Source organism: Desmodus rotundus, chromosome 9, assembly GCF_022682495.2.
Source record: "Desmodus rotundus isolate HL8 chromosome 9, HLdesRot8A.1, whole genome shotgun sequence".
In the NCBI taxonomy this organism is placed as follows: Eukaryota; Metazoa; Chordata; class Mammalia; order Chiroptera; family Phyllostomidae; genus Desmodus; species Desmodus rotundus.
In genome coordinates, this window is record NC_071395.1 from 101,238,290 (window position 1) to 101,254,662 (window position 16,373).

The 16,373-nt window shown below is 58.0% G+C and overlaps 1 protein-coding gene across 3 annotated transcripts; it reads left to right on the forward strand.

Moving 5' to 3' along the window:
* Positions 1 to 1,413: 1,413 nt before the first annotated feature.
* Positions 1,414 to 16,144, forward strand: SAMD14 (sterile alpha motif domain containing 14). 3 transcript variants are annotated; one of them, XM_024572876.3, is made up of 10 exons: positions 1,414 to 2,067; positions 5,440 to 5,494; positions 11,840 to 12,006; positions 12,496 to 12,784; positions 13,528 to 13,615; positions 13,721 to 13,795; positions 13,900 to 14,059; positions 14,598 to 14,717; positions 14,804 to 14,959; positions 15,771 to 16,144. In XM_024572876.3, the coding sequence occupies exons 2-10, from the start codon at positions 5,452 to 5,454 to the stop codon at positions 15,924 to 15,926; spliced, it is 1,254 nt and encodes a 417-aa protein (XP_024428644.1). In that variant the 5' UTR covers positions 1,414 to 2,067; positions 5,440 to 5,451; the 3' UTR covers positions 15,927 to 16,144. The 3 variants fall into 3 exon arrangements, with proteins under 3 accessions (XP_024428644.1, XP_045038060.1, XP_045038061.1); XM_045182125.3 differs by having other exon boundaries at positions 15,758 to 15,927; XM_045182126.3 differs by lacking the exon at positions 11,840 to 12,006 and having other exon boundaries at positions 1,599 to 2,067.
* Positions 16,145 to 16,373: the final 229 nt, after the last annotated feature.

Consider the following 16,373-nt stretch of genomic DNA (forward strand, 5'->3'; position numbering starts at 1 on the left):
AGTACTGACATTACATACTCATCATCTCCCCACTTCCCACAGGGGCAGTGTAATCAGTCTCCCCACTCCAGCCTAACACCCACATCTCACCAGATCCCTGCAAGCCATGCCCTCTATAAAGACCCCGGGGTAGCCCTGATAGGCTGTCACCAGAGTCACCACCCCCTCCCCAGATCTCCACAATCTAACCAGCACCACAAGGCTGCCAGCACATTCTGAAGATACCCAGAGACACCCCCTACAAGCTCCCACAGATCTCCTTAGATACCTTCAGCCCCTAAAGTTATTAATTTTGTCCTTACTGTCCTGGTTCAGCATGCCATCTCTCACTGCCCCTCGGAGACCTGAGACTGCAGAGACACTGGCCACTGGGGAACTCTTCCCACGGGCCACACCCTTCTCCTGAGTCGTGGACTCCAATCCAGACTCACCACTTCTGTTTTCCCCTCTTCACTCGGGGGTGGTAGGAACACCCGTCTCATTTTTAATCTGAGGAAAGTGCTGAGCACAGTGCCGGCCGAGCCCCCCCCAAGCCATCACAGCATGGTAGCTAGTTGTTGATTTTTACATTATCTCTCCCTGCTGGCCTGCCTCCACCTCCAGCTCACCAGGTCCAAGTCTGACTTCATCCCTCTCACCCCCTCACCCCTGTCAGCTCCACTCCAGGGCCAAGGCCTGCAGTCCTCCCAGACCCTTCCTCCTCCCTCAGTGGCCAGCCAGTCCCCACGTGCCGTCAGTCTCTTCACTTCTGCGTCCTGAATGGCACTGTCATCCTTCCTCCACAGCCTCACGAGGGATGTCCCTGCCTTCAGGCTGCCCTCGCTGGTCCCCTCTCCACAGAGGAGCCTGGCGTTCCAGCTAAAATGCAGGTCTGAGCTCCTCTCTCTGTTACTTTTGTCCCTAAGGCTGAGGATAAAGTGCAAGCCCTCTGTCCACCCCTGCACCCCCATCTCTGCAGTCCCACTCATCGTCTCTCTCCCTACCTCCCCCCCACGCCCCACTAGCACTTCCACCCCGCCCTGGCCTGCAGGTGTAGCCGCCACAACCTCTCCTCCAGGAACCCTTCCGGACCACCTGCACCCCCTCCCCCGCCCCCTGGTCAGGCGCAGCGCCCCCTCTGCCCCCACCGCCCCCCATCCCGTGTGCTCTCCCAGCGCTGAGGTTTCCTCTGTGAACTAGGCCTCGTAGCCCCGGGCTTGTGAGGACCTCCCCACCCGTCTTTCCCCGTGACTACTCCGCGAGCCCCAAGCCCCGGTGGCCAGACCGGGTGGGTTCTGTTCCCTGCCGTCCCCCCGGGCCTCCGCGCAAACGACCACTCGGTGAATGTCTGTTGAGTGGTTGAACCAGGAGCCCTCACGGGCCTGGCAGAGGAGGTGGAAGCCCCGTGGGCTCTAGGGAGGGGCCGCTCCCCCAGCCCCGACTCCAGCGGGCTGAGAAGTGGCAACAACTCGGAATCCCCTCGCCCAACCGGGATGCGGGCGCTTCCGCCCCTCTGCGAGCTCTGCCTCCGCCCCCTCCCCCGCTGCCCTCTCCTCCCTCTCTTTGTCTCCCGGGCTCCCGGCCTCCCCGCCACGCGCCCCCGCATCGCCCCTTCCGGGGGACCCCCGAGGACCCCCGCCGACGAAACGCGACGCGCAGTGGCCTGCGAGGCGGGGACCTGCGTCCGGCGGGGCCTAGGGGGCGGGGCGGGGAGGTGGCGCGCTCTCTCTCCCTCTCTCTCCCTCTCCCTCTCTCTCACACACACACGCGCGCACACAACACACGCACACAACACTCACGCACACGCACGGAGCATCCTCCCGTCAGGTCTTCTGGTCCAGCCCCTCCCGCGCCTCCTGCTTCCTACAAACCTCCATCTCTCCCACACAACGCCCCCCTCCCTCCAGCTCCTGGACCCTCCTTGCCAACCCCCACCCCACTCTCAGGATGGAGCGGATCGAGCCAGCCCGGAGTCCCCCGCGGCCGGGGTGACGGCCCCCGCCCCTCTCTCGCCCGGCCCCCGCCCGGAGCACCATGGGCCCGAGGGTTTCCCTAGGTGCCGGACGCTGAAGATGACTGATGCTGGAGGTGAGGGGCCGGGACCTCAAGGACCCCGAGGTGGACTGGGAAGCGGAGCCCGGAGCTTACTCGGGCTCGCTGTGGGACCCTGAGTGAGGTTGGATGGAGTGAAGCGACTGGGGCCTTTCTTCCCCCATCCCTTAGGGGCTGCGGGGAGCTAGGGTGCTGGGCTCTCAGGGGAGGGGGCGGAGGTAGGATTTGTGTCCCTAATCCTCTCCCTCCCGCCCGCCACCCGGATAAATTAATTTAAAAAACTGGTGTGGGAGGAGGGGGAGAGGGCTTAACTGTTTCTTGCCCAGCGCGGAGTTGGACTGATGGATTGGAAAGAAACTGGCCGTGAGGCTCTGATGGCTTGGGGGTGGGGGCATAGTGGCCCTGGGAGTGCAGTAGGTGCCCTGCCTTCCACCCCACCCCTTGTCCAGCGGCGCTGGGCAGAGGGGTAGATGGGGGTGGGGAAACCGGCGCTGGCCGGAAGCCCCGACCAAGCCGGGGCCTATGGGAGAGGGGCTCCGCTTTCTCTAGCTGCACAACTGCCTCCCCCTACCCCGAGCCCCCCTCCCGGCCATTCTTTCCCAGCCTTTCCCAGCTGCACTTCTCTCTTGGTCCCTTTCCGCTCTTTCAGAGCTCCTTTCCTCCAGTCTGCCTCTCTGGGGGCCGCCCCTCTCCAGGCAGCAGTCTCCCTCTCTCTTCGCACCCTCCCTCCGGCCTCACTCGGCGCTGCTGGTGGCCCTCTCCACTCTTGCTTTCCCTGGCCCCACTCTCCGTCTCATCTCCTCGGTGCCCTTTCTTCCTTTTCTCTGCGTCTCTGTGAATTGACACCCCCCTGCCCACCCCCAACCTGTCTCTGTTTCTGCTACCCATTCTCTCTCCAGGGTTGTGCCCCTTTCTCTCTTTCTCCTCCTGGGTTCCAGGAAGCTTTGAGTTCCCCTGTCTCCCTTTCTCCCAGAGAAGGGTCAAAGGTCATTGGTGGTCCTCCTCTGGGCATTGGAAGGAGTGGCCCAGCAGAATCAGGGCCCAGACTTCGTGCGGAGGGACAGGTTCATTTCCACCCATGGCAGTTACCTGGTTGTGTGTGTGTGTGTTGTGTGTGTGTGCAGGAGTGTGATGGCTCAGTTTGGGGATGAGGGGATTGGGTGGGAGGGACCTGGTGATCTCCTGGAAGTCAAGTAAGGAGGGTCCCCCCCACACACCCCAGGGAGGTAGTTGTTGAAGGGAGGGAAAGAAAGCAGTTTGTGCTGAATCAGGGTGGACTGGGCGCAGGTGTGAGCGCGAGGCCCCAGCCCGCCCCAGAGGGCACCTGAAAGAGGACTCCTTCCACAAGAGGGTCTCCACCCTGGACAGAACCTTGAATAAAGGACACATAGGTTTTCCATGTTGTCTAAGAGAGGAGGCACCACAGCTGCCCTCAGGGAGCTTCCGCCCTTATCTTCAGAGAGTCCCCAGTCTGGTGGGGAACACTGCCCCTCCCCTCCTCGGGGAGCTCCCATATGATATCAGAGAGACCTGACCCAGTTAGGGAATCGATAAAGCATGAAAAATTCCTCATTTCCCAGTGTGTGGGGAAGGGTGGGTTTAGAAATTATGAAGACACATGAGAGGCTATCTAGGACAGCTTTCTGGAGGTGGTGGCAGCTATGTCCTGGTCAGATGAAGCTTTGTGATTGAATGAGGCAATTTGGTTTATTCTTAGGGGCAGGCTCCTTTCCCATCTGGCCCTTCAGGACAGGAAGAGGGGTTCTAAAACTTCTTTGCTACTAACACCCAGAGTTCAAAAATGGCAGCAGGGTTCTCGAAGGACCCATGTCCCTGGGCCCTTCTGACACCTCATTTCCTAATTTTAGCTCCAAGAATCCATGCAGCCTGCTTTTCCCAGGTCTAGCCAGCATGGACCAGCTCCTCACCCTCTCCCTTTCTCCACTCAGTGTCTTCTCCTTATAAGCACCCACCAAAAGTGCAGATCATCACCCCAGATAAGGCTGAGGGGCAGGAGACTGGGGTCACCATTGAGTTCTACCAATTATCTCCTTCATCTTGGTTCCCCTTCTGTAAAGGGGGGATACTGAGAACCCTTAGTATCTGGAGATGATGTCCGTATCATAACAGAAGGGCTGGAACAGACCCCAACAGGCACGTGGCTTTCCTACACGGCCAGGCAATTGCATGGTCCACCCACTGCCCTGCCCTTTGCATGCAAACCTGAGTGTTAGGCCTAACTGAAGACCATGTCCCAGCAACGCAGTGTGTCCCTGCCCCTGAGCATCCTTGCTCTCTCTTCACCAGGTATTCCCCTGCCCCACAGACACCCAGGCCTTGGTTTCAGCTGCTACAATCCTATATCTGCTAGGAAGCCTGCCCCCAACTGTGTCAGCTGCACGTGTCCCGCTTCCCCACCTGCCCTCCTTCTTGCTTCCCACCAAAAACACAAAACCAACCCTCCTACCCACCCACACTTCTTCCGAGAACATCCCTGATGCATCACAGAGATTTGGCTGTCCACTGTTGTGCTGTGAGTACACCTCATACCCTCCGGCATCTGTGAGTGTCTAGAACAGTGAGTTTGTCAGGAACAGTGGCTCTGTCACTGATGGCGCCAGCTTCCTGAACAGCTCGGTGTTCAGGAAAGCAAGTGGTGAGCACACCAGTGATGGGCGTAGGGGGAGCACGACTGGGTGATGGACCAAGAGGTGGGTGGGTGGGTGGATGGTATGAACTGATGGATGGGTGGATGGATGGGTGGATGGGTGAGTGGTTGGATGGGTGGATGGATGGGTGGATGGATAGATGGATGGGTGGGTGGATAATAGATGGATGAATGCCCAAGTGGATGGATGGATAAGCAGTAGTGAAGATGGAAGGAGGTAAGAACCTGAGTCCTGGTCCTGTTATGGCCATTAACTTGTTGTGTGATCTTGAGCCAGTCATCCTCACATTTCTTTATTTGTGAAACAAGAGGATTGGATTTACTAAATTCCCAGAATTCTCCCCCATTTTCTGTGGGACAGTGTATGATGATTAAAAATTCTTCGGGAACAGAAAGGCCCAGGAGAGTGACTGGGAACAGGTCAGTGACCCACATGGAGGCACACAGCACAGCAGAGGGGACCAGGCTGCAGGACTCAGCCTGGGTCCACACCCTGGACCTGCCTCTGACCCTGCCTTCTGCTCCTGCCTCCTGCTGCAGCCACCTCGATCTGGGCTACGGTTCGGATAAAGTCTCTCCTGGGGCGGGAGGAAGAGTTCTGAGGGAAGGTGAGGGGCCAGAGGCCGGGACCTGCTCCTGGCCTCACCCACCTGAACCTCTCACCTGCTCTCTCTTTCTCTCTCTCTCTCTCTCTCTCTCTCTCTCTCTCTCTCTCTCTCTCTCCACCTTGTCCTTCCCAGCTCTTCTGAGTCATGGCTTCTTCAAAGCTCCGAGAACCCACCGATGAGGTTTTTGGTAAGTTCTGTTTGGTGCTGGCGGTGGGGGGAGGCGGGAGTCCCTTGGGGACTTTAGTGTGCGTGTGTGTTGGGGTCTTACAGCCTGATTCTCTGTCACAACTGTCTGAGTGACAGGACAGTGACAACAGCAGCGATGTTAGTAAGAATCCCCATTTATTAGGCGCTCGTCTCGTGCCAGGCACTAGGCTGCACCCCCACCTCACATGCACTGTCCCATCGAGTCCCCACAGTAATGTGAAGAAGCGTGCCCGCTTCACAGGCAAGGAGCCGAGGGCACCAAGTGCTGGCATGGTGACTTGATTCAAAGACCACACGGCAGGCGAGTGGCAGAGCTGGGACTCCACAGACTGCCGGACTCCCTGCTCTCAGCCTCTGTGCTGTTCACCTGTGTCCCTCAGCACACGCGACAGTTACTTTTAAGTTGCATAAATAAGGGACCTCCCTCGGCATGGATGTGCACAGAAATCAAGTACATAACACTCACCAGCCTCAGCACACGCTGAGGTGCAGGCACACACCTGCCTGCACCGTGGATTGGAGAAAAACCACCGGGCCGGGCATAGTTCCCAGCATGCAGTGGGGTAGAGAGGCGGTTTCCCAGCTGGATTTGGTGCAGGAGTCAGTGAGCAAAGCAACATGGAGGACCTTGGAGGAGACAGAAAGAAGCGCCTAAAGCCTGTAATGTGTGTGCAGCTTTCAGAACTTACGTTTGTGTGCATGACCTTGAGGGGCTCCTGGGTGTGGGAAGCCACAGGGCGTCCCAGCTTCTCCTCCCCTGTCTTCACCTCCACCTTTCTTCCCCTTTCCTCCTCCCCCTCCCCTGCTCACCTCATTCTCCCCTGGCACCACCACGTGCCCTGGCAATGCCACGAACTGCTGCCTCCCGGCTCCTGGGGATCGCTGCTTTCCACTTGCCCTCCCTGGGGCCTGCGGAGTGCAGGGCTTGCCTCTGGGACTCCCCCAGGCTTGAACTGCTGCTGAGCCTCAGGCTCTGAGCCGTTCCATCTCCACCCAGGCCAGGCCTGACCTCTGGCCTGACAGAGATGAGCTCCCCTTTGTGGGGCTTTTTGGCCTCCACTCCCCCTCCTCCTGCCCCAACCCTTCCTGTTTTCCTCCTCCCTGACCTGCTGAGGTAGTGCCAGCCCTGCCTGCTTCCTGATGAGAAAGGCAATTAAATATTCAAGATTTCCCACTGCCCTGGGACAGAGTAACTCCCTGTGGGAGTGGGGAGGAGGGGTCCGCAGGGAAGGACAGAAGTAGGTGATGGGGGCCTGGTAGACCAGGTGACTGGAGAGAGACTGGCCCCACCTTGCTCCCTAGGTGCTCCGAGGTTAGATGACCACGGTCCCAATGTGGCCCAGAGTCAGGAGAAAAGGGCCCTTCTCCCTGGCCCTCCTCTTTCTCCCCATACGTACGCATATATGTGAGTCTGTGGAACGCAGACACATAGGAATGATATTTCATTGTTGGAAATCACAGAGAGACTACCACTGTGCACTCCACCGTGTACCTCAGGGTGGCTGGGCACCAGCTTGGTCCTCGCGCCCCCACCCCCAGAGCAGCAAGAACACTGCCTCATGACCTCTGCACCCTGGGTCAAACCTTTCCTCTCCCAGCCTCAGTTATCCCACCTGTAAAATGAGGATTTGGACTCAGAGGTCACCCCTCCCTGGGACTCGAGAGGAAGTAGAGGGGGCTTGGAAGTTACAAGCTGAGCCTCTGCAGCCAGGCTGCCTGCAACCCCGGCCCACTCTTCACCAGCCACCTCGCGGCTGCCTGGGGGTTCCTGGAGTGTCTTCCTCCCCGGGCCGTGGGCAGGTTTGAGTGAGCTAGCACTTGTGAAGCACTTCGACTGGCGTCCAGCACAGTGAGAACTGAGGAAGCGATAGCCATTATTCTGTCGTCAGCCCTCAGTCTTCGCTGCTTCCAGGCAGTGCCTGGAGATTCTGTGTCAGGGGACAGAAGGCGCCCCTCCCCGGCTCAGCTCCAGGGCCTGGAAACACCAGGAGCGAAGCAGGGGCCGCTGAGGGACCAGAGCAGTGGTGTCAAACCCGGAGTCCAAGATAGCCGTTCTCTGACAGAACCGCTCCCCTCTCCACGCCACTACCTGGGCAACTCCCTGTCTGGCCACCCTCCCTGTCAGCCAGGCCGGTCCCCTCTCCTTGCTGGTGGCACTGGCCCCTGCTGACCCTCCACACTCCCAGCCTAACACCACATGGTCCCCTCTTGTTCTTTCTACACCCTTGACTCCTTACTGTCACCCAGACCTCAGCCTGGCTACCTCATCTGTAACAGTAGCTGCCCCAGTCACTCCCTGCCTTCTTCATCCATTCGACAAATATCAGAGCTGATGTGTGCCCCTCTGTTCTAGGCCCTGGGGAGACAGCACAAAACGAGCCAGGCAAAGTCGCTGCCCTCCTGGAGCTTGAATTCTAGCACAGGGGCAAGTAGGGGGCCAATAGTACGGCACTTATGACTAAGCAAGGAAAATATTAGACGGGAGGAGTGCTGTGCCAAGGAGGAGAATGTGGGATGGGACGGGACGTTGGCACGTGCTCATCGTGACCCTCAACAGGCACGCGCGTGTGTCTGGAGCCCATGTCTGACTAACCCTGTGCGGTCCGCAGAAGTGTGGCTTTGCTTCACTTTGTCAAGCACCTACCGAGCACCTACCCTCTGCCAGGCCCTGCGCCAGGCTCTCGGGGGACACGGTGGACAGTCAAGGGTGTCACCCTCTGCTGTGTAGACTGGCATGGGACACTCATTCCCAGCCAGATCACAGGGGCAAGCCCAAAGAAGTGTGGCTGTCCAGAGTAGGGGGAGGTAACCTGTTGGAGTTGGGGGCCGGACAAGGGGTGGAGAGCGGTGGAGCAGAGGGAGCAGCAGGGACACAGGGATGGAGGCGGGAACGAAGGTAGCGGCGGGTGTCTAGGCATCAGTACAAGCGGTTCCATTCTATTCTGCCGTCACCACCAGCAGCCAGTGCCTGGGCGCGCTTACCAAGTCACAGGCATGGTGGCGAAGCACTTTATGTGGATTATGTTTTTTAGTGCTCGGAACAACCCCGTAAGGACAATACTGCTATTAGGACCCCACTTTATAGATAAGGAAGCTGTTAGCTACATGTAAGTCACTTGTTCAGGGCCACCCAGCCAGCAAGTGGCAGAACTGGATTCAGCCCAGGCCATCTGGTTCCAGGGCTTCTGCTCTTAACCGAGGCCCTCAGCTAAGAGCGTGCTGTGCAGAGGAGGGGATGTGGGCAACACGTGAGGGTGTGGGCTGGTCCCCTCAGGACTTGAATGGAGGGCTGGGGGGCACGAACTTGACATTGGGATGACCACTCACCACCCCTAACCCCTGACCCCTGACCCTCTGCTGGGGGGCTGAAAAGCCAGAGAGTATGAGACACAGTCAGAAATGTGCTTTAGGAAGTTTCTTCTAGCTTGTGGAAAGTGGGTAGGGAGGCAGAACAGAGCCTGGCACACACTGGGAGCAGGGACCTAAGAATGGACTGAGCTGAGGCCATGCTCTGCGGTGATTGGGGGGTGGGGGGGGGTGGAGGGTGAGGTGGGCGTGGGCAGCTGGTGAATGAGCTAAGGCAATTCAGTCCTATTGAAGAGACAAGGCCAGGTTCCAGGGGTGTGAGGAGGCAAATCTGTTCTTTCACTAAAATAATGTTTACGAACCACTGTGTACCAGGCACTACTCTGTGCCTGTGTCAGAGCGGAGAACAAACTAGAACCATCTGCCATAGTGGAGCTGACATTCTAAAGGGCGGAAGAGAGATAGATAATACACTAAGTAAGTAAAATAGCTCATGAACTAAGGAATGATAAATGACAGGAAAAATAGGTGTGCAGGTTCTGGGGGTATTATAAGTTGGTTGGTCAGGGAAGTCATCAATGAAACTATTTCAGCCAACACCTGAAGGAGGTAGGGGGAGAACCACGCAGAAATCTGTGGCTGGAGTCTTGCAGGACAGGAGGAGGAAGAGCAAAGGCCCTGAGGCACAGTCAGGCTTGCAGGAGGAAGAGCCAGGAGGCTGGGATGGTTGGAGTAGAGGGAGCGGAAGAGCAGCAGAAGCGCAGAAGGTGGCCCAGACTCAATCTGGAGGCCACTGGGAGACTTTGGTGCTTACTCTGAGTGAGATGGAAGTCACTGGAGGGTTCTGACTCGAGGAATGACCTGGGCTGACAGGTTTTATCAGGATCACTCTGGCAGCTGTGATGAAAATAGACTGTAAATGGGAAAAAGGAGGAGGAGGGAATACCAGCTGCGAGGCAAGAGGCCATGGTGACCTAGACAGGCTGTGAGTTCTTTCTCATGTCCCCTCCCCTCCCCTCCTCTCTACTCTTCTCCCCACCTTCCTTCTTCTCTCCTCTCCCCGTTCTCTCCTACTCTCCTGCACACTCTCTCTCCTCTTCCTCCCATACATATTCATGTGTGAGTATAACACAGACACACAAAAAACAATATTTTCTTGTGGGAAATCAGAAGTGGGGAGAGTGGCACTTGCCCTCCGTCATACACATGTCATCGTCGCTCAGCCTCAACTGTCGTCAGCTCATGCATAGTCTTGTCCCGTCTCTATTCCCTGGCACGCTCACCTCTCTTCCCCTGGATTATTTTGAACCTAATCCAAAACATCTTGTCATTTCACCATAAATATTTCAGTACGTCTAGATATATTTCAACAGTAGAGCTAACAGGAACTGTGGATGGATCGGCCTGTCGGGTGGGAGGGAGAAAGAGGAGCCAGCGATGACTCCAGGGGTTTGGTCTGGGCATCTGCAAGGATGAAGCTGCCATTTGCTGAGCTGGGCAGACTGGGAGAGCAGCTGGGGGTGGGGAGTCCAGCTTTGCCATGCACGTTGAAGATGCCTGTTGGATACCTAAGTGGAGATGTCAAGTAGGCAGCTGGACACATGAATGACCAACAGGGTCTGGAGCCAAGGGGGCAGGGCAGCTTGGAGCTGTCTGAATGGGGTGACTGGGTGGAGGATGGGGTCTTTCACTGAGGCAGGGAACAGAGAAGAAGCCAGTTTAAGGCAAGGTGGTGGGTTCGTTTGGATGGGTTGAGTTTTAGGTTCTGGTGCCTTGATATGACAAGTTCCCTGGCAGGTGTTGAGGTGCCGGGCTTGGAATTCAGGGGAGGGGTCGGGGCTGGAAATAAACATAGACAATAGTTAAGCCAGGAGAGCCACTGGGGCGCTTAGAGGGTATCTGCAGATGAGAGGAGGAGCAGGCAACACAGAACAGGCATGGATGATGGGGTGGGGGTCTCTGAGATCGCTGGGGGTGGAGTGGGGAAGGAAGACCTCTGACAGCTCGCCCAGCTTTGTCTTAACCCAACCTGAAGTCCGGGAAGAACCTTTTCTTCCTGAAGACCCCCGTGCACAGTGAGGGCTTAGGAAACTAGGAGCAGTGGGGTTTGTGCATGATCCATTGGGTTTGCCCACTCTTCCTCCATGTCCTCATCCAGGATCTTGCCCTGGGCCGCGGTCCTCAGGACAGGAGAGACAGGCTTCAGGGGATTGAGGGTTTTCCTCCCTGCCGCTGCCACTGGCCTGGGTGTGGGTGTGTGTATGGCAGGGGTAGGGGGTGGGAATCCCTCTGCTCCGTTCAATGGAAGGCCCTCCAGGTGCTCAATAGTGTTTCTCTTGAGTGTGACCCCGGGCATGTGAGCATGGCACAGCAAGCCAGTGTCCCCAGCAGGACCAGTCCCTGGAGCCAGACTAGCCAAGCTCAAATCCCAGACCATTGCTAGCTGGCGGCTTTAGTCAAGAGGCTTAACCTCTCTGAGCTTCAGTTTGCTCAGCTCTCAAATATGCGTAACTGTCCCTAGTCTGCTGGGTTTTGAGTAGACAAGGTGATGATATATACACATTGTCTGGAGCATAGTAGGCACTTCTTCAGTGGTAGCCATTATTTCTGTGATCTCTCCAGCCTCATCCCCCAGCCCTTTTCTCCACAAACCTACCCTTCAATTGCCCTGGAGGTGCCCCCTTTGCCCCACTTCCCTACTTCCCAGGCTTGCTAACCTCCTCTCTCATAAACTCCCACCCAGACCTTAAGACCCAACCTTGGTGTGTCCTCCTCTGACCCATCAAAACAGGGCAGTCATGTCCCCCTCTGGGCCTGTGAGAGGCCCCATCACACTGCTGTATCTATATGCTGACATGTCCGGCTCCCCCGGAGCCCAAGAGACCCTGCTTCCCATTTCAGCTGCACTCCCAACATTCGGTGACTGTCTGGGGTGTGCGTGCACGTGGCCACCTGAGATGGGCCTCTGGGCTTGCTGACCTCATGTGTCTGTTCTCTGCCCCCTTCACCCGGTTCGTAGACCTGGACTTGGCTGTGCCAGAGACCGTCAGACTGGACAGCAGTTTACACAAAGCCCGGGCCCAACTGCTGGCCAAGGGCCGTAGACATCGGCCTTCCCGCTCCAGGCTTCGGGACAGTGCCAGCTCTGCGGAGGATGGCGAAGGCTCGGATGGGCCCGGAGGCAAGGTTGGGGCAACCCACGCAATCAAATATACCCCAGCCACTCTTCTTGCCCCTGGATAGTCCTTCCAAACAGCTCTTCCAGGGAAACCACCCCCACCACCCCTCCCACAGGCTTCGCACATGATAATGCTCACACACTTCAGGTGCATTCACTTCTGGCTCATTTCATCCTCTCAAAGAAGGGATTAGCATTCCCATTTTACAGATGAGAAAACTGAGGCTTAGAGGTTCCGTAAACAAAGCCACACAGTAAAAGAGGTGGGATTCAATCCCAGCCTCTGTGGCTGAAAGCCCCTGGTTTTCCCACCTTTCACTGCCCAGCCACCACTCTACCCCGCATGGGGAAACCCTCTCTCCAGTTCCCAGAAAGACCCAGGAGTCTGGGCTCCACGGCTCCGGAGGCTCCTTGCAGCTTACTGGGTGAACCGGGCTCCCAGCCCCTCCGGGAAGCGGGGAGAAGGGATTGCAGTGAGCGGCTGCCCCCTCCCGCAGGTGACCGACGGCTGCGGGAGCCCCCTGCACCGGCTACGCTCGCCTTTGCACTCGGGTCCGGGGTCTCCAGCTGTGGGCTCGTTCTGCCTGGAGCCTCCGGGGTTGCGGCGCAGCCTGGACGAGGACGAGCCACCACCCTCGCCACTCACCCGCTACCGGCCCCTGCACAACGCCGCTTCGCACGAGGGCCTGGCCGCCGCCTCTAGCTCGCCGCCTCGCTCCGCGCCCTCCTCTGACAGCTCGCCCAGCTTTGTGCGCCGCCACCTGCGCGCAGAGCCGCACAGCGAAGGTGAGCAAGGCCCGCCCGGTGCCCCCTGCTGGTGCGCGCGGGGACTGCAGCGGCACTGAAGCTCAGGGCGGGACCAAGCGGGACGTGACGGCTTACGGGGAGTTAACACCACGCTTCATTCATTCATCCACTGAGCGCCTACGATGTGCCAGGCACTGCTGGGCACTCGGCACATAAGCGAGCAAACAGATGCAGTTCTCATTCTCAGGGGGCTTGTAGTTCCGGGGAGAAACAATGAAATAATTCCTTATAATGGGGTGGGGGGAAGCAATCAAAGCATCCCTTAATTAAACGTAGTTACAAGCTGTAATAAGTGCAATGTGAGAAAAGAGCACGGTGGTGGGAGAGCACATGTAAGGGTGAAAAGACCTGGTTGGGAGCATCCTGGAAGGCTTCTCTGAGGAAGTGACATGTGACAAAAGATTGGAAGGCTGGTTAGAAGTTGGCCAAGATAAAATTAACACTCAGTAGTGGTGGTCCCTACCTTTTCAGAGTGGTTTGTGGTTTGTTTAAGGCTTTCATCAACACCCCATTAGGTCCCGTGAAAGGGGCAGGTGTTCTTATGCCCGTATTTGAAGTGAAGGAAGCGCAGAGAGTTAAAGTGACTTGTTCTAGGTCACACAGCTAGTGAAGGGCACCAGCGCCAGGTTGCGTGATTCCAAGTGAAGAGAATTTCTCCCACCCCACACTGGCAGCTGAAGGAGACTATTTCACAGGCTATTTCCTTTCCCCTTCCCCAAAAGATGACAGCCGAGATGCCAGCCCACCTGAGCCTGCCAGCCCCACCATTGGCCTGGATAAGAAGACTCGCCGGAAGTTCCTGGACCTGGGGTGAGTGCAGGAGGGGCCAGAACCAAAAGCTTGGAGCTGTGGGGGGAGGGGTACAGGGTAGCATAGTGGGCAGCACTGCCCCACTACCCCCTTCCCTCCCCACAGGGTCACCTTACGCCGAGCATCCACTAGCAAGAGCCGGAAGGAGAAGGGCAGCAACCGCCTGTCCATGGGCAGCAGGTAAGAGGTGTACTCAGCACCTCAGCCCAGCTTCTGCCCATAAGTCCCCGCGGGCCTGGCCCTCCCCTCAGTGACCACACCCATGCAGGGCGCTCTCTCCACAGGGAGTCGGTGGAGGGGTCCGGCAGGCCAGGGGGCTCCCCGTTCCTGCCCTTTTCCTGGTTCACGGACAGTGGCAAGGGCTCGGCGTCCTCTGGCAGCACCACCTCCCCTGCCTGCTCGCCTAAACATGAGAGCTTCAGCCCTAAGAAGTCAGCTTCTCAGGTAAGTCCGTGGCCTTCTTGCCCCCATAGTGGCTCTTAGGCTCAGGTGACATGAGGGCGTACTCCACCCCGGTTCGGGCTGGCACCCAGGCGTTCCGAGAGTGCGTCCGCTGAGCCATTCAGTGATTCATTCACTTGCCCATCTCTGAGTTTGTGCATCCGCTTGTTCACACGTCATGATCTGAGTGGGTAATTTGGTGATTCGTTCATTGCTTCATCCACTGAACACATGTCACTGAACACTGTGATTCCCCTGCTGTGTACCCAGCCAGAGGTCTCCTGCGTTCCCGCTCACTTTTCTGCCCGGCTCCGTCCTAGCCCCTTGTCCTCCCCGAGGCCTCAGATCCTGATGCTTCACACGATCGCCCTGTCATATGTGCCCGCCCAGCTCCTGGCTCGCGCCTAAGGGGCACTGAGCAACTGCTGGTGCCCTAATCCAGCACCTCATCTCCATCCAGATGGGGGTGGGTGGGTTGGGGGTACCCCCTTGGGCTGGGGGCAAGCTTTCTCCTCAGCAGCACGCACTCCCTCCTGTCTAGGAATCCACCCTGAGTGATGACTCCACACCCCCCAGCAGCAGCCCCAAGATCCCGAGCGGCCCCCGGCAGGAGGCCAAGTGTTCCTACCCCTATCACACGCTGTCCCAGTCTTCGGATGAGGTGAGCGAGCTCTGGCCTCCTTCTCTGCCCGGTGTGTAAGCCACAGGCTGCATCATCCCTCTCACCCTCCTTGGCCTCCTCCCCAGTTCCTGGATGAGCCTCTCCCCACCATCCACCACTGGACCAGTCAGCAGGTGGGCCAGTGGCTGCACAGCCTCAACCTGGAGCAGTACGCCGCCGAGTTTGCCGCGCGGCAGGTGGACGGGCCACAGCTGCTGCAGCTGGATGGAAGCAAACTGAAGGTGGGTCAGAGTAAGAGGGCCCCAGCCCAGCCGGAGCCCGAGGCAGCCTTCACGGATTGGGATCCCCACAGCCTGACCTTGTCACTCCTCTGAGGCCACTGCCCCTGACCTCTGGCCTCTGGGCAAGGTCCTTGGCCTAATCTTTGTCCTCCAGCATGGGTCCTCAATCTGATTTAAAACTCAAGCCCAATTCTTCAGTTTGACCTTCAAGCTCCAGACCTTGACCTCTAGGACTTCATATGATCTGACTCTTGACTCTGATGAGTCCTCTGGTATCATGGGAAGCAGGCCTCTCCCTTGATCACCTTATCTGATTCTCAGTCTTGGAGGTGGGTGATAGCAGGGGGAGATCAGGAAGGGCTCCTGGTCTCTACGCTGGAAGGTTTCTGGTCTGTTTCCACACTCTGCTGGGTTGCTTGGGGAAGGAGTAGAGAGGAGAGTCCCCCAAGAAGTCTCTGGAGTGGGGAGGGGCCTCACCAACTGACCGGCTGTGTGACCTTGGGCAAGTTGCTCCCCATCTCTGAGCATCAGGGGGTTGGCCCGGTATGCCCAAACTGAAATGAGTAGAGGAATGGGAGCTAAGGATTATGGGAAGTGGGGGATGGTAGGCGGTGGTGGTAAAGGGCCTGGAACTCTCTACCCTCATCTCCCCCAACTCCTCCCATTCAAAATTCTTGCTCTGAGGGTTCTGATCCACTGGCAAGTCTGGGAGGAGAGGACAGGTGGAGCTCCAGAGAGGGTACCGCTGGGGCACAGAGGGCCCGGAGGTGCTTCTGGGGTGCTTTCCCTCACCCTCAGATTCCTCCCCCAGAGCCTGGGGCTCAGCAGCTCGCATGATCGGGCACTGGTGAAGCGGAAGGTGAAGGAACTGGCAGCAGCTGCTGAGAAGGAGCGCAAGGCCCAGGAGAAGGCTGCGCGGCAGCGCGAGAAGCTCCGGCGCAGGGAGCAGGAGGCCAAGAAGAGCTAGAGGAGAGTGAGGCGGGCATGGCACCCAGGCATGGGCAGCCGCCGGGTTCGGCGGGCACAGGCCTCCCCAGGGAAGCAGGGCCTGGGCGCCAAGTTTGGGCTGGCCTGGCCCCACACTCTCAGGGGTACTTGCCCTCTCTCACCTTGTCACTCTGGACCAAGATCCCCCAGAAAGGGAGACCCCAGGGACAGGGCCCAGTAATAAATCAATTTCAAGGACTCGTTCGGCACAGAGTTCCCGGGGAAGGTAGCAGATTATGGGAAGAGGGCAGGGAGGCTAGGGCTGAAGCCAGTCTGGGAGCCCAGAGGCGCCTGGGTTAGTCTGACACTCTGTTCTGGGGTCACAGTGGTGTGGGGGGCTGGCAGTGAGCTGGGATGCTTGCCTGTTTGCCTTCCAGAGGCCCTGACATGGGGCCAGGGACCCAGGGCTCAGGGACGTGGCTGAGCA

Coding starts and splice junctions, on each gene's coding strand:
- SAMD14 (XM_024572876.3), top strand. CDS start 5,452: ATGGCTTCTTCAAAGCTCCGAGAACCCACCGATGAGGTTTTTG. Junction 5,495..11,839: donor ACCCACCGATGAGGTTTTTG/GTAAGTTCTGTT, acceptor CCCGGTTCGTAG/ACCTGGACTTGGCTGTGCCA. Junction 14,960..15,770: donor TGGATGGAAGCAAACTGAAG/GTGGGTCAGAGT, acceptor TTCCTCCCCCAG/AGCCTGGGGCTCAGCAGCTC.